This window comes from Ovis aries, chromosome 19 (assembly GCF_016772045.2).
Source record: "Ovis aries strain OAR_USU_Benz2616 breed Rambouillet chromosome 19, ARS-UI_Ramb_v3.0, whole genome shotgun sequence".
Lineage (NCBI taxonomy): Eukaryota > Metazoa > Chordata > Mammalia > Artiodactyla > Bovidae > Ovis > Ovis aries.
The window spans coordinates 53,732,585-53,753,940 of record NC_056072.1 but is presented as its reverse complement, the minus strand read 5'-3'; the positions used below and the strand labels follow the sequence as shown (position 1 = coordinate 53,753,940).

At 48.2% G+C, this 21,356-nt stretch overlaps 1 protein-coding gene across 4 annotated transcripts in view; it reads left to right on the top strand.

Annotated features, from left to right (window-relative positions):
• The window catches only part of LARS2 (leucyl-tRNA synthetase 2, mitochondrial), a 209,570-nt gene that overhangs the window by 174,033 nt on the left and 14,181 nt on the right, over window positions 1-21,356 (top strand). For all 4 annotated transcript variants that reach the window (XM_060402607.1, XM_060402606.1, XM_004018520.5 and 1 more), the window contains 5 exons: window positions 12,134-12,234; window positions 13,314-13,496; window positions 14,757-14,926; window positions 17,135-17,212; window positions 18,120-18,231. In XM_060402607.1, the coding sequence (XP_060258590.1) occupies window positions 12,134-12,234; window positions 13,314-13,496; window positions 14,757-14,926; window positions 17,135-17,212; window positions 18,120-18,231 (644 nt within the window). The remainder of the gene's footprint in view (window positions 1-12,133; window positions 12,235-13,313; window positions 13,497-14,756; window positions 14,927-17,134; window positions 17,213-18,119; window positions 18,232-21,356) is intronic.

Sequence of the window (21,356 nt, the reverse complement as noted above, 5' to 3'; positions counted from 1 at the left end):
TAAAATAGTAAATAATGAAAAAGTAATACATGTCTAAAATTAAAATTTTTAAATTTCACTGCATAGAAAGTGAACATTGAAATCTTCCTCCCTGCAGCCTACCTTCTACCCTTCTCAACTGTTAACAGTTTTTCTTGACTTCTTCCAGAAAAATATTTTATATCTATTGATATACTCATTTTTAAGTGTTTCATTTATTATATATATATAGTCTTTTGCTTTTTTATTTTATAATATATCTTGGTGGTCTCTCTACATCAGCATTTACAATTTACGCATAGTATCCTGTCATATGGATATATTGTAATTTATTTTAGCAGTCACCTTAAGTCACTTTCAGAACCTCTAAAATCCAATTTCATTAAAATGAAGTGCTTTGAAAGCTCCCTCCCTTTTTACCCCGTCCTCAGATCTATTCCCACATTCTGTTCATACACACATGGATTAAGTCTACAGAAAGCTAATTTATGATATAAATTAAATGCTTAAAATAATTCTCATTAGTCCCAGAGACCTTCATGTGTAAAAATTAACCCATCTGCATCAGAAGGCCACTAAACACATTAACAGCATTAATCCTCAGGGAAGTATTGATAAATTACAGTCATCCCTTGATGTCCATTAGGGATTAGTTCCAGGACCCCCACTGATATCAAAATCAGTGGATGCTGAAATCCCTCATACAAAATGGTGTAGTATTTGTATGTAACTTACACTCTCCTGAATGCTTTATGTCATCTCTAGATAATTTTATAATGCCTAATACAGTGTAAATGCTATGTAAATTGCCTGGGTACACCAAATTCAAGTTTTGTTTTCTGGAAGTTTCTGGAATTTTTTTTTTTTTTTTTTGATCAATGGTTTGTTGGATCCACAAGTGTGGAACCCACAGATAAAGAGGGCTGACTGTAGTTACAATGCTTGTAACTTAGATTATAGCGTTTGCCATTCTGCCTTGCATTTCTTCTTTGTGGAAACTTCTTCACCTCACTAGATTAGACTACCCTGGAGGATGGAACCTGTGTCCTGTTAACTGTCACAGTCTCATGGACATTATACATTCTCAGCGAATATTTGTTCCAATCAATCAGTTGAGTTTAACCCCATTGATATACACAGAGTAAAATGTGTGTTCTTGAAAGGGGATGTTCTCCTTGGGACAGGGGAAGTTGGATAGAGAAAGGCTAAGCTCAAACATCAAGTACAACCTGAAAAATAATTCCTTCTCATGTCGGTTTAGGGCTTCCCAGGTGGCTCAGTGGGGAAAAAAAAATCAGCCTGGCAGTGCAGGAGATTCAAGAGATATGTGTTTGATCCCTGGTTTGGGAAGATCCTCTGGAGTAGGAAATGGCAGCCCCATCCAGTACTCTTGCCTGGGAAATCCCATAGACAGAGGAGCCTGGTGGGCTACAGTCCATGGGGTCGCAAAGAGTCGGACACAGCTGAGTGCGCACGCACGCATGTAGGTCTAGAAACAAAGACCACAAATTATCTCTGGCTTCTTAGCAGCAGGGCACATTTCTCAGCCTTGGAACCAGTATTTGTAGCAGGAATGAATGAGTCAATAACTTACCCAATGGCTGAACTGATTTAAGATGTAGGACAGGACCTGGCTACTTTTCCGACTTGTTTGTGTCGTTTTAAAACCATAGTCAAGCAGAAAAGATTTGTAGCATTCTGACATAATTTTAAAACACTGTTTTGGATGTGACTTGTTTCTATTAAATACCTTTCGAGAATCTGCAAAGCCTGAGGTCCACCTGGAATTTGCCTTACCATCAACTTTAAGGGCCAACTACATGGTATAAATAGAAATATACCTATGCAATATATGTTTTTAAAATTCTTCCCAAGATGGTTCGATTCTATTCCATGCCTTCATACTCTCCCTAAAAGAGGGAGAGTCATTTTAAGTCCTCAGAAAGCTGACCTTTCTGAAGAAGATGCAGAAAGTCATCTTATCTCTGTTTCTCAGCACACTTGGCAGCACTGTTCCTGTTCAACAGTAGCGTCTGAAAACTGTTTCTGAGCATTAGCTCTTTAGCGGAGGTGTTTTGGTAAACCAGCTGGCCTCAGATGAAATGAAAATCATCCACTTTCTGTGATGAGTAATTCAGAACTCTCCAATTAGCATTTATTTTAAAGCCCCCCAAACAACTTTATCAAGCTGGTCTAGGGTGAAATTTTGAGACCTGTCAATCACATGTGTGTTTCTCTTTATTTATTAGCTCCTTTTCCTAAAATGTGAATACATTGGAATTCCTTGTCTATTTCTGTGTGCCTTTTGGGTAGCACTGTCATATCAGGAGGGACTTGGGACGTCAGTTGTCCCCTTTTCATTTCTCAGTCGCTTGGCCGCTGTCTCAGGTAGTAGGTCTGGACTGAGAGTCCTGAAACCTGTTTCATGCTCACTTGGTCCTGTGATTGGTGCTGCAGATGAGAGTTCTGACCCCAGTGGTTCTCCCTGGCCTCATAGATTAGGGATTCAGTCACCTCTGAGTACCCTTTTCACTCTCTGATTCTGGTTAAATGTCTTCAAATACAAAAGCAACGGTTTATGTGGCTCTAATAATCTTCCTATTTCCTGGAAGAGCCCAGGCCCTTTCTTTCATCACTTGCACACTTAGGTCTGCAGTTTGAATTTCCAGAAGGGCTCTTTACCATTTATAAGAAGAAACTGGCCTCTGGATTAGAAGTGCCAGCCTATGGGACAGCTGGTGCCTTTATTGTGTGTCTGAAACATCAGGTTGGTGATTAAGCTGGAAGTTATGTCAACAGGAAATCTGCAAAAGAAGAAATGCAAGTGATCAGTAAACATACTCTAAAATGTTTATCTTGTTGGCAGCAAAAAGAACACAAAATAAGCGTTTTCCATACAGCATCCCAGTGAGAGCGGGTCTCTCATGCACTACAGTTGGGAACAATCTTTGTGAAAAGCATTTTAGCAGTATAGAGAAAGTGCTTTAAAAATAGTCATAAAATAGTGCCTTAAAAAATAGTTTTGAGCACACTAATTACACTTCTAGAAATCTATCCTAAAACACAAACTTATACACAAGAATGTTCATATAAGTATTACTTCAAGTATTACCCCAAACCTAAATGCCCCAAAATGCTGAGAAAGGGCAAAGTATACTCCATCTCTATGGAGGACTTCATACAACTCTTTATATATATTACAAAGGATGTTGAACACCAAGGAGAAATACGTCTGAAGTAATGAGAAGTGAAAAAAACAAGGCAGAAATTTGTAGATACAATTTGATTCTCTGTCTTTACATGTACACGCACCAATACACACACAAAGCAAGAGAAAAGACTAGAAAAAAAATTATGTCAGCATGTTAACACTAGTTCTCTCTGGATGATGAGCTTATTGATGATTTTATTATTTCTTAATGGTTTTTTCCCCAGATGTTTTTTTCCCAATGAGTGTGTGACTCTATAGCAGAAAATAAAGCGAAGTCATTTACAGTTTATATTCTGAAGCAGGGAAGTATGCTGGGCGTGAAATGTGATTTGTGAGCATGGGGGAGTAGGGGGGTGGCGGGGAGTCAGCATCAGCCTCAGCTGCTCATACAACCCAGAGGGACCCTAAATTCCCAGAACTGATGTTCTGTCTGCAGTTCGTAGTCATCAAAGGGCGGGGTGGCGTCAGAAGCTGCTGTTCCCCCTGCTGACAGCCAGCTACTGACCACTGTGAGCTCAGCAGGCCTCCGTCCGCAGTCCAGGGAGCTTTTTCTAATCGCACCAGAAATGGACCTAGTGGGAAAAGGTAAGGAAAAAAAGAAAGACTTTACCTGAGTCTCATGGTATTAATAAGACTTCTTTCCAGGCCCCTGGCTAGCTGCTAGGAAATGGAAACAGTGATACTTTCAGACCAGCCACGTCTCGACGCTTAGAAACAGGCCAATTATGTGAGCATGATGGCCCTGGACGCAGGGCAGGGACGAAGAGCAAGGTGAAGTTAGTCTGAGAAGTCCCAATTAGAAACTGTTTTCAGAGATCTGCAGCTTTCTGCTTTCTTCTTTCCAGATCTACATAGCAGCCAACTGACCAGGCAGGAGAGAGGGGAGCAGGTTATCCAGGGTTTCATAAGTAAGGCAGTGTCACCTGCAGTGACTGGTTAGGGCTCTGATGCATCCTGAGATTCTTTTAGCCACGTCGTGATTAATACATTCCTGTATGCAGTGATTTTTGTAAGGATGCCTAATAAAATAGCCTGCCTGTGTTCTGAAATTCCTTGTTAATCCTAATGATTAGTAACCTTTCTCCCTCCCTCCCTTCCTCACACCCACCCTCCCTTCCTTCCTTCTCTCCTTCTTTGGACAAAGGTGTCTTTCCATGGCCAGCAGGTATTAGTTGTAATTTCTGAGTTAGCGCAGTCAGTCCAGACTGTCAAGGAAACACTTGACGATTCCATCACTTTTCATCATTCTACTTGCATAGAGCCGTGCTTCGGTGCATATGAAAGTAATCCAACCCTCAGGGTGGTATTGAAGGAGTAAGAGGAAATCTGACTCAAGGAAAAGAACACTAATTTGTATTCATGAACGTGAAACCCATGCAGGCCTTCCCCAAGGCCGAGGCCCTGCATAACGCCTCCATCTTTGATGGCTTTGGAATCCGAAGGGATTTGTTGGTGGCTTGGAGTGGCAGACTTTTCACTTTCTTATCATAAAGCTCCCTGCTATACAGAGCCGTTATGACACGTGACTATCTCGGTTGCGTATACAGTTTTGTGCCCAGGTACCTTTTGGTGGATGAATGTACAGATGGGAAGTACACGAATTACGCTGCTGTGGATCTGAGTCATGAGCTTGGCCGTGCGGTGTGACGGCTGCTCCAGCAGGACCCTTGACGCCCCCTTGGCCGCCATGCCCACGCCGCCTGCTTCCCTGTATCACACTCCACGCCTCCTCCTTGCTGGTGATTTATGAGCATGTCTTGGGCCACCCACTTTCCTGTAAGCTTTTTGATTAAGTTCAAGAGGGGTCTGTACCGAGTTGTCGCTCAGATACAAACAAGACTCCTCATTCAGAGCTGAACTCCACCGAAGGGTGGATGGAATGAGAACCGGCTTCCCAGAGCCCTGAGGCCCTGGAAGAGTAGAGGGAGAATCACTGGGGACTGAGCAGGATTCCAGGAACTGGGGGGGCCCTTCCCCACTGTGGAATTTGTCCCCCTTCCACGCTTGTTCCCTGCTGATCTTCCCAGGGGCTTCAAGCGGACAGAGTCTGAAATCTTTGAGCATGCCTCTCTCTGCAAAAAGGGCCTGGCCCTACTTGGAAGCAGTAGCATCCCGTGCCCGCCCTTCATCCCCTTTCTTCCCTCATCTCTTGTCCCCTCCACACTGTCCCCTTCTCTGCTGCTGGCAGATTTTATTATTCATTCGTGGAAACAAACTCGACATAGCTCAAACCAGTTGCCTTAACGGAGCATCTGTGATGAACTGGGTGCCGGAGGGGTCTTCAAGGCTCCTCCTACTCCCCACTCTCGGGGAAGGCAGGCAGCAAAGCAACTCGCATGAATGCGCAGTAGCATTCACTACCTGCCCAGTGCAGTCTTAGGAGCCACACCGGACACACCGAAGAAAGAGCAACCAATTTTGCCCAGGAGGGCCTGAGACGCCTTCCTAGTGGATTTGGCGTTTGAGTGGAGTCTGGAAGGAGGGGTAGAGTCCTGACGAATGGGCAGTTTCCATGGCACTTCAGGGATCAGTGAGTGAGGACACGGAAGCGCCTGTGGGCAGCGCGTGTAAGAAAGAGGAAAGGAAGCGGAAGGAGGGACGGGAGTCCTCCATGGCCGAGCGAGCAGTTTGGACTTGGTGTGGCAGGAGTCGGTCTTCAGCTCCGACTGGACTTTCTGCTTCCCCCTGCCAGCCTTGAGGGTAGGCAGGCATCTGTCTGGCTCAGTGACAGCAGGCAGGCTGGCCTTGCCCTAAATGCCTGACGTGTTGTAAGCACTCAGTAAATAGCTGCAGAATAAACAAATGATAGGTGTCACAGGGTAACTCTGCTTTCTGAGCACGTGGTCCCAAGAATCCTGAGGCTCAGCCCGAGTCCACCAGGACGTGCAGCCGTGGGTCCGTGATGGGGGCAGGGGCCCCAGGGCAGCCTTGCCATCTCTGCCCTAGATGGCTCTTCCGGCCACCACTGCAGTGCTTCAACCCCGGGGGAAGGCAGCCCGCGTGAGGCTCAACCATCAAGGTGCGTTGTTGCTAACTTTCGGAAATTCAGACTTATTTAACTGGCAGGCCTTGTTTTGGGTGCTCTGCTGTCTGAGAGGGATTGCCTGCCTTTCTGGGAAAGGCCTCCGGTGTGGGTACTCCCGTGAGATTCCCTCATTCTGAAAGGGGTAGAAGTGGTTTCAAAACAGGCAAAGTTGATCCATGGTGTTAGCAGCCAGGCGGCTGGTGCCTGTGGTGGGGAGATGGTGCCTGGGAAGGGGAGAGGGGGCCTCCAGGAGGTGGGTCACATTCTGATCGTTGACCTGGGTACTGGTTACGCCGGTGTGTTTATCTTGTAAAGATTCCTCAAGTTTTACCAGTAGGAATTACAAGCTTTTCAATATGTACGCTTTGCTTCAGTTAGAAGTTCACTTTTAAAAAAGAGAGAGAGTTACAAAAGATGAGGCCAGAGAAGCGTGTAGCCTTAGGCAGAAAGGCTGGAGTTAGGGTCAGAGTCCCACAGCTTGAGGGTTGAGATGGGGGTTCAGGGGTGGGAGGGAGACTCGAGGGAAGGCACATATGTAAACTTATGGCTGATTCATGTTGCATGGCAGAAACCAACACAATATTGTATAACAGTTATCCTCCAATTAAAAATAAAGGGGCTTGCTTTGCTGGTGGCTCAGTGGTAAAGAATCCCCTGCCAGTGCAGGAGACATGGGTGTGATCCCTGATCCGAGAAGATCCCACATGTTGCAGAGCAACTAAGCCCTTGGCCACAGCTGCTGAGCCCCCGTGCTGCCACTGCTGCAGCCCGCGCCCCCTAGGGCCTGTGCTCAGCAACAAGAGAAGCCACCCAATGAGAAGCCGAGCAGCGCAGCTAGCGTTGTTACTGTTGCTCAGTTGCCAAGTCGTGTCCAACTCTTTGCGACCCCACGGATTGCAGCATGCCAGTCCTTCCCGTCCCTTGCCAGCTTCCGGAGTTTGCCCAAGTTCATGTCTGTTGAATCAGTGATACCATCCAACCATCTCATCCTCTGACGCCCTCTTCTCCTTCTGCCCTCAATCTCTCCCAGCATCAGGGTCTCTTCCAGTGAGTCAGCTCTTCATAGTGATCAGGTTGCCAAATGATTGGAGTTTCTGCTTCAGCATCAGTCCTTCCAATGAGTATTCAGGGTTGATTTCCTTTAGGATTGACTGGTCTGATCTCCTTGCTGTCCAAGGGACTCTCAAGAATCTTCTGTAGCACCACAGTTCAGAAGCCTCAATTCTTCGGTGCTCAGCCTTCTTTATGGTCCAACTCTCACATCCATACATGACTACTGGAATGACTGTAGCTTTAACTATATGGACCTTTGTCAGCAAAATTATGTCTTTGCTTTTTAATACATGGTCTGTGTTTGTCATAGCTTTCCTTCCAAGGAGCAGTCATCTTCTAATTCCATGGCTGCAGTCACCATCCGCAGGGATTTCCGAGCCCAAGAAGAGGAAACCTGTCACTGTTTCCACCCTTTCCCCTTCTATTTGCCATGAAGTGATGGGACAGGATGCCATGATCTTAATGTTTTTAATATTGAGTTTTAAGCCGGTTTTTTCATTCTCCTCTTTCACCCTCATCAAGAGGCTCTTTAGTTCCTCTTTGCTTTCTGCCATTAGAGTGGTATTGTCTGCGTATCTGAGGTGGTTTATATTTCTCCTGGCAATCTTGATTACAGCTTGCAACTCATCCAGCTCAGCATTTCGCATGATGTGCTCTGCATATAAGTTAAATAAATAGGGTAACAATAAACAGCCTTGCCGTACTCCTTTCTCAATCTTGAACTAGTCCGTTGTTCCATACAGGGTTCTAACTTGCTTCCTGACAAGCATACAGGTTTCTTAGGAGACAGGTAAGATGGTCTTGATATTACCATCTTTAAGAGTTTCTCACATTTGTTATGGTTCACACAGTCAAAGGCTTTAGCATAATCAATGAAACAGAAGTAGATGTTTTTCTGGAATTCCCTTGCTTTCCCTTTGAGACAGCGAATGTCGGCAACTTGATCTCTGATTCCTCTGCCTTTTCTAAACCCAGTTTGTGCATATGGAAGTTCTCCATTCACGAACTGCTGAAGCCTAGCTTGAAGGATTTTGAGCATAACCTTATTAGTATGTGAAATGAGCACGGCTGTATGGTATTTGAACCTTCTTCAGTACTGCCCCTAGTTTGAAAAAAAAAAAAAAAAAAAACCAGCAGGTTGTAATTCTGCCCATCCCCAGAAGAGGGCAGCATTGCACCACTTAATAACCGGCAAGAATGAAACCCAAGCTGCTTATTTCTGCCCCTGCCCCTTCTGGAAGCTTAAAGCTACTGATTTTGATCATCCTACTGATAACCTTTACCTTTCGGATCCAAATTATTCCCTCCCTTCTTCCATCCCAAGGACATATTTTTCATTTCTATTAAGAGTGACTAAAGCCATGTACCAAGAGTGAGAAAGGAGAGGAAAAACCTCAAAAACGTGCTCAGGGACACTAGAGCCTAAGACGGTGACAGCGAGTTCACCCTCCTGCCACTGAGCCCAGCGGGAAGAAAGCTGCAGTGTGTCTCTGTGTGTGAGGCGGCAGCATGTAAAATTATTCGAGGAAGATTCCTAAAAGATGAGCTAGTGCTCAAAAATGTGCCCCCGGGGGGTGTGCAAACGTCAGCCCCGTCGAGCCCACTGATGCCCAGGGACGGCCCCACCAGGAGTGGGGAGGCCACCCTCGCACGTAGGACACTCGTTCCGCTTGCTCTGTAGCCAGTCTTCGTCTGCCCAGTAAAAAGTAACCATATGATTTTCTCCTCCTGTTTTAAAACTGCGTTGTATCTTTTGTGTAATGAGGTTAAAATCCAGGTGCCACCCCAGATTGGATGGAAGGCACAGATGGCTTCAAGAGCTGGCAGCCCCAAACATCCACGTCTCCCTCCCTCCGTCCCGCCGTCCGTCTGTCTGTCCATTTGTATTTTTTCACCCACCATCCGTGTTTTGAGCATGTTTAAAGGGCCTGTCGTCCATTGAAACAGTGCTAAGCGCTGAGACAGATGAAAGGACAAGACAACAGTCTTTGTCACGACGGGGGTAGGGCGGCAGTAGACGGGTATTTATGTTGTAATCAGTACACAGCCGGGCGTGCTCTTCATGGCCGAGCGTGCTGGACATGGCAGGACCCGAAGGAGAGTCCAGAGCTGCGTGCAGGGGACAGGGACACCCACCAGAGAAGGGGGTGCCTGCGCTTAGTGGTGAAGGCCGAATCTGGGTTACCCAGGAACTCAGGCCGAGATGGGCATTCCTGCCGAGTCCTAGGGAGTGTGGCCGGTTCTGGGGACAGCCAGGTGTCCCTGGGACCTCTCTGAGGACCAGGGGCATGTAGGTATGGAGGGAGAGGCCCAGAGGGCAAACGGGCTGGCGGCAGAGAGCTGCACACTCGGTCTGTGGGCAGAGGCCCTTGAACTTCCTGAGGAAAACGTGGATCTGGGGTCTTGGGCATCCAAACCCCAACCTGCCCTGGATACAGCTTGTGTGGCCCAAGGACCCCAGGTTCCTCGCAGTTTTGTTCCTGTGTTCCTGAGAAATGGGGACCACAGACACCATTGCTCCCTCTTAAAGGTGCTTCTTTTTCATGTCACTCACATTGTCTGGGAATCTTCCTGGGACGTGGTACAGAGGATGTCATTCTGCCAGTGGTGCCATTGCTGGTGGAATGTCTGCGAGGTGGAAGGAAGGCAGTTTTGTGACTCAAAGAGCGTATTATTATGATAGCTTTTGGAGCCAGAACAACGGGGTGACTATTTTTCTGCATGTACGTCTTCCAAATTAACACGGTCCCATGGTGGACAGGCCCTGTGACACTGAGTAACTTGACTAATTTCCATTCAATGTTAATTATATTGGGTGTTTTACACCTTGGCAGATATACCCACACACACACACACACACACACCCCACCAAACTCATGTGCACCCACACATACATACACATGCTCCTAACAGGATTTTAAAACATAGAGACCAGGGGTCCTTTTCTTCTAGCTGCCCTTCACCTCATTTTCAGTCATCCCTGTTGTTCCACTCCATCCCTGTGAGTCCACTGGAGAATTTCCTTTAAACGGCATCTGTGCACACAGCTGCTGTGACAGGCTGCACCGTGTACAAATCAGGGCCCTGTCCAGAGGCCTTCTTTCTCTGTACCAGGGTTCATCTGTATTAGCCTCGCATGTGAAATGAGCTTCTGTTAATTAACAAAGCCAGCACCCTGTGCCTCCATCACTAGAGCTGGGTTTGTGCTCTGCTTGGCCTCTTTGAGGTTATCGGGTCTTTGAGATATTTGTTTGATCACTAAAGTCATGTCCACCTTCTTGTGACCCACGGACTGCAGCACGCCAGGCTTCCTTGTCCTTCACTATCTCCTGGAGTTTGCTCAGATCCATGTCCATTGAGTTGATGAGGCCATCTATCAGGTCTTTGAGCCTCTAAAAAGCCACTCCGTGTAAGTGAGCTTGAAGCCCCCAAGGGTTCTTATGTTGATAGATGAGCTGTGCTGGGGGTGATGTTGGCAGAGAATGTCAATCTGTCTCCTCACTCAAATGTTCCTCCCTGCGCTTTATAAGAGTGAGATATGGACAGGTGCTCTCAGCAGAGGTCTCCACAAATTGAATGTGGAGTAGTTCTTTCTTACATGCTTCAAAATTGCACAGCAGTTTCAAATCTGAAATAATTTCAGTTTGAGGGTCAAACCTCTGCTTGTCCTCTTAAGAGAAAGTGTCTTCAGTTCACTATTCAGCCAGTAAGGGTGTGACTAACACTGCTTTAAAAAAAAAAAAATAAGTACTATAAATAAATTATAACCCACCCATATAAAGTACTGAATATAAAAAAATAAAAATAAAAGTACTGAATAGATGCTGAAAATGAAATAAAATCTGGGAAATTCCCTGCTGGTCCAGTGGTTGGACTCGGTGCTTTCACTGGCAGGGCCTGGGTTCAATCCCTGGTTGAGGAACTAAGATCCTGCACGCCAGGCTATGCAACCAAAAGAGAAAAGGAAGTAGCTCTGTGTGGACTAACAGTCACTGCCTCATCAGAGGGCAGTAGGCCTGGGAAGACAAGGGGAGAGGGGTTTGAATTTGAACAAAAACGGTATAGTCATGTATAATTTGCATGATTTAAAAATATTAAAAAGAATTGAAGCAGGCACTGTATGAAAGTTAAGGAATGGATTATCTTCATGAATAAAACTCCAGCGTAGACCTCTCTGTATCACCTTGTACTTTTCATTACTCCGGGCTCAGCATGACTGACGTCTGTGCGTGTGTGTGCGCTCACTCGCTTCAGTCGTGTCTGACTCCTTCCAACCCTATGGGCTCTAGCCTGCCAGGCTCCTCTGGGATTCTCCAGGCAAGAACACTGGAGTGGGTTGCCAGGCCCTCTTCCAGGGGATCTCCCCGACCCAGGGGTCAAACCTGGATCTCCTGCATTTCAGGCGGATTCTTTACCGCTGAGCCATCAGGGAAGCCCAACTGACCTTTACGTACCTTTAAAATTTACAAGTAGTGTCATGCAGTTGTTTCATTTAATCCTCCCAACAATTCTTTGAGGCAGGTTTTTGTAATCCCTGTTTTACCAATGAGCAGACATGCTGAGTAAAGAAGTGACTTGCCTTGGCTCATTGAGAAGCAGCACAGAGATTCCAATCCAGGACTTCCAGCTGTGAGGCCTGGTGCTCATGGCACTTCACCGCGTTGGAAATCTCCACTGATTTGACCTAGTTTTGTTAGCGTTTATGTGTAAGGAGCCATTTGTGCAAGTTGAGTCGACAAGTGGTCAGCCAGTTTTCACAAAGAGCAGTTCTCTGTACTCGTCAGCTGGTTAGGTTTGTACCGCTCTCTCTGGATGCTTCCAGTCCCCCGCCCCACCAGTGTTCTTCTCCTGTTTTCTTTCCTCAGAGAGCCTTTTCATAAACTGCTGGCCCAAGGCCTCATCAAGGGGCAGACATTCCGCCTACCGTCTGGACAGTATCTACGGCGAGAGGAAGTAGATCTCACAGGTAAGAATGGCCCATCTGGTTGTTCTTGGAGCCAAGGAATATTTAGCTAGGAGGAACAGAAATCCACGCAAAGGCAGGTTTCACCCAAGGACATAGGGCCTTCGCCCAAACCCAGCTGCAGGGAGGGGCAGCGTGTAGGACGCCGCGGCCGCTGCTGTCTCCTCCGCCGCTCTCTAGCCTCTAGTTCCGCTTCCTGCTCTGCTCCGTTCTCCTTCCCCTGCCAGGCTTGGATCCCGCCCTCCCTAGTTGCAGCGTGCAGAGTGACCTTGGGCAGATGCAAGGCCACCTCCTGCCTCACCTCCTTGGGACCCCTGGCTCCAGTGCCCAACAGCGCCAACCCTGGCTCCAGCGCCCTCTCTCAGTTCCAATGCAGAGAAGGAGATTAACCTTGTCAGGTGTCCTTCCTGGTCCCAGCCGCTGGAGCTTGGCTGCAAGGCCACCTCATCCACACGCGGCCAGGGAAGGCCTCCTCCGTGAGCACCATCCAGACGGAGAGTGTGGAGCGGGGAGGAGAGAAGGAACAGCTCCACAGCAGAACCCACGTGTAACGTGAGCCCAGCGAGCTGACCCCACATGTGGACCCCGCTCACGGGGGGAGCTCACCTCCTGGTGACTTCACACGGACGGGGACCTCCCTCCGGGTGAAATGACCTCAAACATGCTCTGCTGCCCCGGGACCCTGGCAGGTCAGCTGCCAGCTGCCAGAGGAGGCCCCGAGTCCATAAAGAAGAAAGCAGTATGCAGTCCTCCTTATCCTTTTTTCCTGTCCTTTTTGTATATAAGTGATTTACATTTTAAAAAGAGGGCATTGCTTTGTCTTGTTTTGTGGCTGAGAAAAAGCTGGCAAGTGTACTACCTGTTCATGAGAGGCAGATTTGTGGCAGGAGGTGGGCCTCGTTTATTTGAAAACCAAAACACGGTTACGATGTCTAAAGGGAGAGAACAGGTCACACTAAGTGTATTAGTGGGATTCTTCAAGTGGACACGTTGAACGGCTCCCTCAGTGTTTCCGGATTGGATACACTGTAATAGAACCGGCTGGGCATCCCCTCCTACCGACGCGTCCCTCTGGTGTGCAGGTTCCGATCCTGTTCACGCAAACACGGGGGAGAAGCTCGAGGTGAGCTGGGAGAAGATGAGCAAATCCAAGCATAACGGCGTGGAGCCCGAGGACGTGGTGGAGCAGTACGGCATCGACACCGTCCGGCTCTACATCCTCTTCGCCGCCCCTCCGGAGAAGGATATCTTGTGGGATGTGAAGAGTAAGTCAGCCTCTCCTCCCAGCCTGCCGCCTCCGTGACCCGCCTCCGCGCCCAGGGAGTCCAGGGAAGGGCCCAGGGGTCCCACCTGTGGAGCAGGTAGCAGTTTGCCCGACATCCTGTGCCATTCCTGGGCGAGCGTGGTCAGACGTAATGAGCCCAGACCACCGAGAGCGCGCGCTGTGGCTGCAGACCCCCGGTCCCCACTGCAGCCCTGCTGACCCCGCCCCCAGGGTGGGGCTGGGAGCCTGCCTTCAGCATAGACTGGCTGTTCTCCGGCAGCTTCTGCGAGGATCCCACTTTGGGAACATGTCCTTGAGCCAGGCTGGTTTTTGTGGTACGCCTGGGCCCACTGCGGTCCACAGAGGTCAGTCCCCTCTTGGTGTAACCTGAAAGGTTTTTTCCTAGAATGGTGTCATTGCCCTTTACCAGGCCAGAGATCCCCACGTGGGGCCTGGCCCTGACGTTACCTGTGACCTCTGCAGTCACCCACAGCAGCCTGCAGAGCCCCATGGTCGGAGTGTTGGGGCGGGGTTGGGGGGCGTGGGGATTCCTCCCTCCAGAGTTGTTTACATCTAAAACTGGGTTAGCAAGATCCTTTGGAGGAGGAAATGGCAACCCACACCAGTATTCTTGCCTGGAGAATCCCATGGAGAGGGGAGCCTGGCGGGCTGCCGTCCACAGGGTCGCAAAGAGTCACACACGACTGAGCGACTGAGCATGCGCGCATGCTGGACTACGTGAAACAGGAAGCTGGCGAGGACCGGGCTTGTGTTACAATCCTCAGGCTGCGTAGCAGTGTGGCTCTGAACGCAGCCTGGGGGCCAGCGCTGCCTCTGTGTACTGCCTGCCCACGGGAGAGGTCAGCCTGCACCGTGTAAGTCAGCCCTGTCTCCACGCACACTGCTGGTTCCGAGGACGTTTTCGTCACAGCACAGCAGGCTTTCTTAACCAAGGAGGCGATGCCCTCCTGCACATCCTGGCCCAAACTTCTAAGCTCCTTTTGGGCTGGTGACAGTTGCTGGGAACGCTTTGAGTAAGCCCCGGCATCCTGTGCTCAGAATATCTGAGGGCCTAAGAAGAAATGACTGAGCCAGTCCTGCTCTGAGTTCCAGGCCCTGGCAGCCAGGGAGGACCCTTCTCCCTGCCCTCGGGGAGATCCCGTGAAGCATCTCCTCCTTCACAGGCGCTTTGTCGCTTGGGTGTGACCAGACCAGACATCCTCACGTGTCTCTCTCTCTCGTTCGCTAACGTCACACGCAGCCGACGCGCTCCCCGGGGTGCTGAGATGGCAGCAGCGTCTGTGGTCCTTGGTGACTCGGTTTATCGAGGCCAGGACGTCTGGGCAGGCGCCCAGGCCTCAGCTGTTGAGCGACAAGGAGAAAGCCGAGGCCAGGAGGCTGTGGGAGTACAAGAACTCGGTCATCTCTCAGGTCAGAACCCTTCCCGGGACACTGGTTGATTCTGTGACTGAGCTCTCGTGGTCTGTGTGGCCTGCCTGCCCTGGGGGGTGGGCACACTGGGTCTTCCTCCTGTCTCATTACGGTGGCCCCGCTTCCCTTGAGTATTGGATCCTGCGGCTTCGGGTGTTTCCCCACGGAGGCGTAGGTGCACACGCCCTAAGGGCAAGAGACGCTCTTGGGAAACAGCTCCCTCTAATGATGATCTGAGGAGGCTGCCCGCTTTCCATGTTTCCATATTTAACTAACTCATCCTGGGGCTTTCCTGGTGGCTCAGACAGTAAAGAATCTGCCTGCAATGCAGGAGATCCAGGTTGGATCCCTGGGTCAGGAAAAGCCCCTGAAGAAGGGAATGGCTACCCACTCCAGTATTCTTGCCTGAAGAATCCCGTGAACAGGGAAGCCTGGTGGCTATAGTCCATGGGGTTGCAAAGAGTTGGACATGACTGAGCAATTAACACTTTCATTTTCAGATAGAGAATCAAATTTAATGTCATACCGATGACACACTATATATATTATAAAAACAGAAACAGAGTTTTAGTGTTGAAAGGGGTTGAAAAGACTCTGTTCTTTATTGGCCTCATCTTTAGCCTCCTCATCATTGCTTCTGCGAGCAGAACTGAGGCACAGAATGGTTAAATGCCCTGTGAAGGTCATACAGCCCATGAGGACCGAGCAGAGAGTTCCCTGATACTCAGCATAGTGGAGACTTTTCCACTCAAACTTTGTTACACAGTATTTGTGTAAGTTATTCTGGAATGAATTTTGCAAATAAATTAATGGCTTATCTTCTTAGAGAATAGCATATTATTGTCTAAATCATTTTTAAAGATTCTTCATTGATAACATCCCTGTAAATTGTTCATCTGGAAGTCTGCTGTAATACCATGACATTCACCTTTTTAAGAACTTTGTGGAGAAATGTCATATGTCTTTGAAAGAAAGCACTTAGGAAGTCTGAAGCCACTTTTGAATGGGCACCAGATACCCCAAATTCCCCTTAGCCTGAATGTTTTCTTTTTTTTTAAGATGTGCTGATTCAAACTTAGAAAGTCAGCCGAGGTCACTTCTCTGGACTCCGGTAACGGAGGACACTGAAGGAGCTGAGCTTTTCCTCTGGTTTGTGTGGACTGCAGTGGCCCCAGCTCCAGCATGGTCCCATTTAGTGACACTTCTTCAGCTTTATTTCCATCCTCTCTACCATGCTGTAGAGAAACAGAGCTCATGGAATTGACTTTAGCCATCTGAGTGCTGCTTGAATGATTGTCTGCTTATCGCATACTTTCTCTTTGAATTTGGCAAATTCTTCTCTTCTGTCAGATAATAGAATTGGGTTATTTCAACAAGCTGGAAACTCTTGACATCTTAAGGATGTGTTCGTTTTCTGTATCCTTACCCATGGTCAAAATAGAAAAGCATGCCAATAAGAAAAAGCTGACAAGTAGTATTTGTGTTCTTGTGTTGACTCTATTGGAGAAGGCAATGGCACCCCACTCTAGTACTCTTGCCTGGAAAATCCCATGGACGGAGGAGCCTGGTGGGCTGCAGTCCATGGGGTCGCTAAGAGTCGGACAGGACTGAGCGACTTCACTTTCACTTTTCACTTTCATGCACTGGAGAAGGAAATGGCAACCCACTCCAGTGTTCTTGCCTGGAGAATCCCAGGGACGGGGGAGCCTGGTAGGCTGCCATCTGTGGGGTTGCACAGAGTCGGACACGACTGAAGTGACTTAATAGTTGACTCTATATTTGAAAATGTAAGACTCACCTTATCCCCATATACCAGTAATCTTCAATGTGAATTAAGATCATGCGACCGTGGGGAAGTGACGTCCTTTATCCCATCTCCTGTTTGCTGTTTGGCCATCAGGTGGGTCCCGCCTCCATTTCAGGTAATGATCAGTGTTTTCTTAGGCACCTGCTGTGGGAACTAACCCTGTCGCAGCTATAGAGGAAGAGGAGCAGTCTTGAGTAGCAGAAACAACACTGACTTTGACTTTAAAATTCTTTGTGCTGATAAAACATTATAGTGACTACTTGAGATAGTGAAAACAGTTATAAGTATCTTTTATGGCATGCATTTAGTTCCACATTTTTTGGATAATTCAGTTTTTGTGTGTGTGTGTGGAAGCTTAACAGAACTTTGAACAAAGTGAATGATTCTACTTTTACCAATAGGTGACTGCCCATTTCACAGAGGACTTCTCGCTGAACTCTGCGATTTCTCAGCTGATGGGACTCAGCAGTGCCCTCTCGGTAAGTGGCCAGTCTGTGCCCATTTGCTCCTGGCCAAGGGGGTTGTGGCTTCCAGTCACGTGGTGAGGTAGCCTGCCGCTCCCAGAGGGCAGAGACCATGCCTTTCTGGACGTTTTATTTCCAAAGTTTGGTGTGCAGCAGGTGAACGGGTGTGACTACGTTAACTGATCAGCCTCACCTCAGGAAGACGCTAAGTGTTTGCAAGAACTGGCAAAGAATAGGAGGACCCCTGAGATCCTTGAGAGGGGCAGGAGGACCCCAGTCCTGGGAGTTTCACAGTGCAGAACCTTTGAGCGAGTCTCTGCACTTCCCGCTGGTCCTGCACTTCCCGCTGGTCCTGCACATACAGGACCTAGCACAGTGGTTAGGAATCAGGACTGCATTCTAATCTAGGCTCCATCTCTCGCTTGGCTGTGTGTCCAGGGCTCTGCCTCTGTCGTAGCCCTTAGCTGCTTCATCTGTCAAATGGGCTAACAATACTGCGCTCAAAGGGTGGGAAGACCCAAACCAGGTAGCATCAGCTCAAGGACGCGGTTAAATGCTGAGTCAACAGTGATATATTTGCTCGGGGCTTTCCTGGCGGTCCAGTGGTTAGGGCCCCGTGCTTCCACTGCAGAGGGCCTCATGTCAGGTTCAGTCCCTCACAAGGAAACTAAGATCCTGCAAGTTGTGCGGCACAGCCAGAAAAAAATAAAATGGAACAATAATACAACTGCTGTTGCTGCTCCAGCTGTTTTTAATTCTGTGATTCACCGGGGAAAGTTCTTTGCCTAGAACAAAAGTGATGTGAAGAGAGTCTCTTCCCGCCTGCTTGTCTCTGGACTTCAGGGACCTCCATGGCCTGTCTTACCCAGGCTCATCTTGCGTGCCTCGGTGTGTTACACCGCTGTTCTCTTCTCTCCCCCAGCAAGCTTCGCAGAGAGTTGCTCTCCACAGCCCCGAGTTCGAGGACGCTCTGTGTGCCCTGATGGTGATGGCCGCCCCCATGGCCCCTCACGTAACTTCGGAGCTCTGGGCAGGTAGGTGGCGGAGGCCTCACTTGACCTGTTACTACCGACCAGCGTGTGCTTCAGCCATGTGTTGAGCCTGATTTGGGACTCGTGTCCTCAGCCGTGGGGCCCAGTGTGTGGCATCGGCCCTGGGGACCTCTCTGTGGAAATGCGAGCAAAGTGAGAAGGGGCAGTGCAGGAGGACGTGATGGCTGTGCTGGGCCCGGTTCTCCAGACACTGTGTTCAGAGGTTCCCTCTGACTTCTGAGGATGTTTTAAAGGTGCTTGCAGGAGGCAGCAGCCTAGGGATGCTGTGCTTACACTATGCTTTTATCTGGGAGTTTCTGAGAAGTAGTATTCATTTCTTTTTCATCGTTATTTTAGCTCTTCTCACCTGTTTATTCTTCTCAGTAGAACTCAAGTACAATTTTGTTAAGTTCTCCCAAAATCTCCTTGAGATATTTGACTGAGATTTTCTTAAGCCTGGAAGTAACTTGGGAAAGCTTCACATCTTTACCACATCTAAGCTTCCATCCCAGAACACGGTCTGTCTCTCCACTTACTCAAGATTTCCCTCACCCCCCAGTCAAGTTTGGTAATTTTCTTCATATGGATCCCGCACATTTCTTGAGATTATTTTCAAATATTTCATCTCGTCATCAGTTCAGTTCGGTCGCTCAGTCAGGTCCAACTATTTGCAACCCCATGAATGGCAGCATGCCAGGCCTCCCTGTCCATCACCAACTCCTGGAGCTTGCTCAAACTCGTGTCCATTGAGTCAGTGATGTCATCCAACCATCTTATCCTCTGTCATCCCCTTCTCCTCCTGCCTTCAGTCTTTCCCAACATCTTGCCATAGCTCATTTTATTTTTTTTATTCTAGCTGGAATCTTTTCTCTCTCTTATAATTTTTGACTGTAATAGCTGGCATATGATTTTAACAATTATTTACTTACTTGTAACCAGATTCAAAAGCAGAGACATTACTTTGCTGACTAAGGTCCATCTAGTCAAGGCTATGGTTTTCCTGTGGTCATGTATGGATGTGAGAGTTGGACTGTGAAGAAGGCTGAGCGCCGAAGAATTGATGCTTTTGAACTGTGGTGTTGGAGAAGACTCTTGAGAGTCCCTTGGACTGCAAGGAGATCCAACCAGTCCATTCTGAAGGAGATCAACCCTGGGATTTCCTTGGAAGGAATGATGCTAAAGCTGAAGCTCCAGTACTTTGGCCACCTCATGCAAAGAGCTGACTCATTGGAAAAGACTCAGATACTGAGAGGGATTGGGGGCAGGAGGAGAACGGGACGACCGAGGATGAGATGGCTGGATGGCATCACTGACTCAATGGACATGAGTCTGAGTGAACTCCAGGAGATGGTGATGGACAGGGAGGCCTGGCGTGCTGTGATTCATGGGGTTGCAAAGAGTCGGATACGACTAAGCGACTGAACTGAACTGAACCAGATTCCGTATCAATCACTCTTCCTTCATTTAGGGGTAGAATCCTCTTGGATTTTCTAGGAGTCTGTGACCAACCAACCAATAAGCCTAAGTTTTCTCCTTTCCAACAGTTATGCTCTTGTGTCTGTTTACTTTCTTTAATATACTGCTTAGGAAACCACGTGTGATGTTAAAGAATACTGGTGGCAGCCAGTCTTCTCTCATTTCCAGATTTCAGTGGAACATGTTTCCCTGTGAGGCTTGCTGCTGACTGCTGGTTAGGGTAGATATTCCCTGTCATGCTAAGGAAGCGGCCCTCTAGCCTTGTTTACCAGAACTCACCTTAGGAAAGGGAGGTAGATTTTACTTAACGTCCATTCTTCAGTTGTTGAGGTTTTATAGCCTTTGCTTTTAATTTTCCCCTTTGCCCTGATGATATGGCTTATGTCCAATTAATGGATTGCCTAATAGGCTATTGAGGGATTAATTTACCTTGTCCATGGGGTAGTAAACCTTTAACGTTCTGTAAATTCTATCTGCTAGTGTTTCATTTAGAATTTTGCAATTATCCTCCTAGGAGAAACCAGCTTTTGCTCAGTGTGCCTCGTCAGGTTCGGAAATGAGGGTTTCACTGCCTTCACCAAGTGAATTGAGTTGCTTCTGTGCTTTGGAACACACCACACAGGACAAGAACATCCGCCCGTTCTTTGCTGAATAGACAGAATGCCCCTAAGGGAGGGTGGTATTAGGCCCTGCCAGTCTGCTGCCATATTACATTAGCTTGTACACCCTTTCATTATCTCCGTAGGCAGGAGAGACGCCTCTTTCGTTTCGAGTTGGTGATCACATGAAGTCTTTTAAGTGGCACGCTGTTACTTCTTTCCTACTCTTCTCTTCTTATAAAACAAAGCTTATCTAATTTGTAATAAACGTGTTCACTCTCACCCTGGAATACATACAGTGCTCCCTCTTAGCATCATTTCAGTCCCGTATTATCTGTCTGCCTCCTTCATTCATTTCTCCCAGGAGGGACTGATGTAAATAGGGTTTTCAGAAACGCCCTCCTTGTGTGCCCCTCCAGTCTCTGTTTTAGGGCCAGGATTGGGAGGGTGGCAGGAGGGCCTGCTGTCTCCAGGGTCCTGTCCCCTCCCGGCAGGTCTTTCCAGAGGTGTACACTGCGGTAGTACCCTGCTAGTGTGTTTTTCGGTTGTGTGGCAGGCTCTCCTGAAGGACACACACTAAAGCTGTGTGATAGAAACTAGCCCGTTTCAAATTTGGCTCTGTGTTTTTCCCCACATAGGATACCAGTGGGTTTTGTGAGCTGTGTTATAAGGAGGAGTGGGTCTAGATTAATCTGAGTTTTCCTAACCAGGCTCGTTCAGTCATTCCATGAACACTGATTGAGCGTATATTTTGTGCTGGACTCTGTTCTGGACATTAGTGGGAAAGCTGGGGAGGGCATTCTGAGCTGCGGGCATTGCAGTCTGTGCTCATTCCCTTGAAATGCCATCCCTCAAGCATTTAAAGAAGCAGCGGCTCTGCACGTGAGTGTGTGAGTGTGTGGCTCCTCCGAATGGGAAGCGGGGCCATGACGCAGTCAGGTGAGGAGTCCCGCACCCCAGGCCCGGCACCCTGGCCGTTAGCTCGCAGGTCTTTGTCCAGTGCCTTCTGCAGACAGTGGGGACCTGACCGCTTCCGGCCTCTCCCAGCGTCCG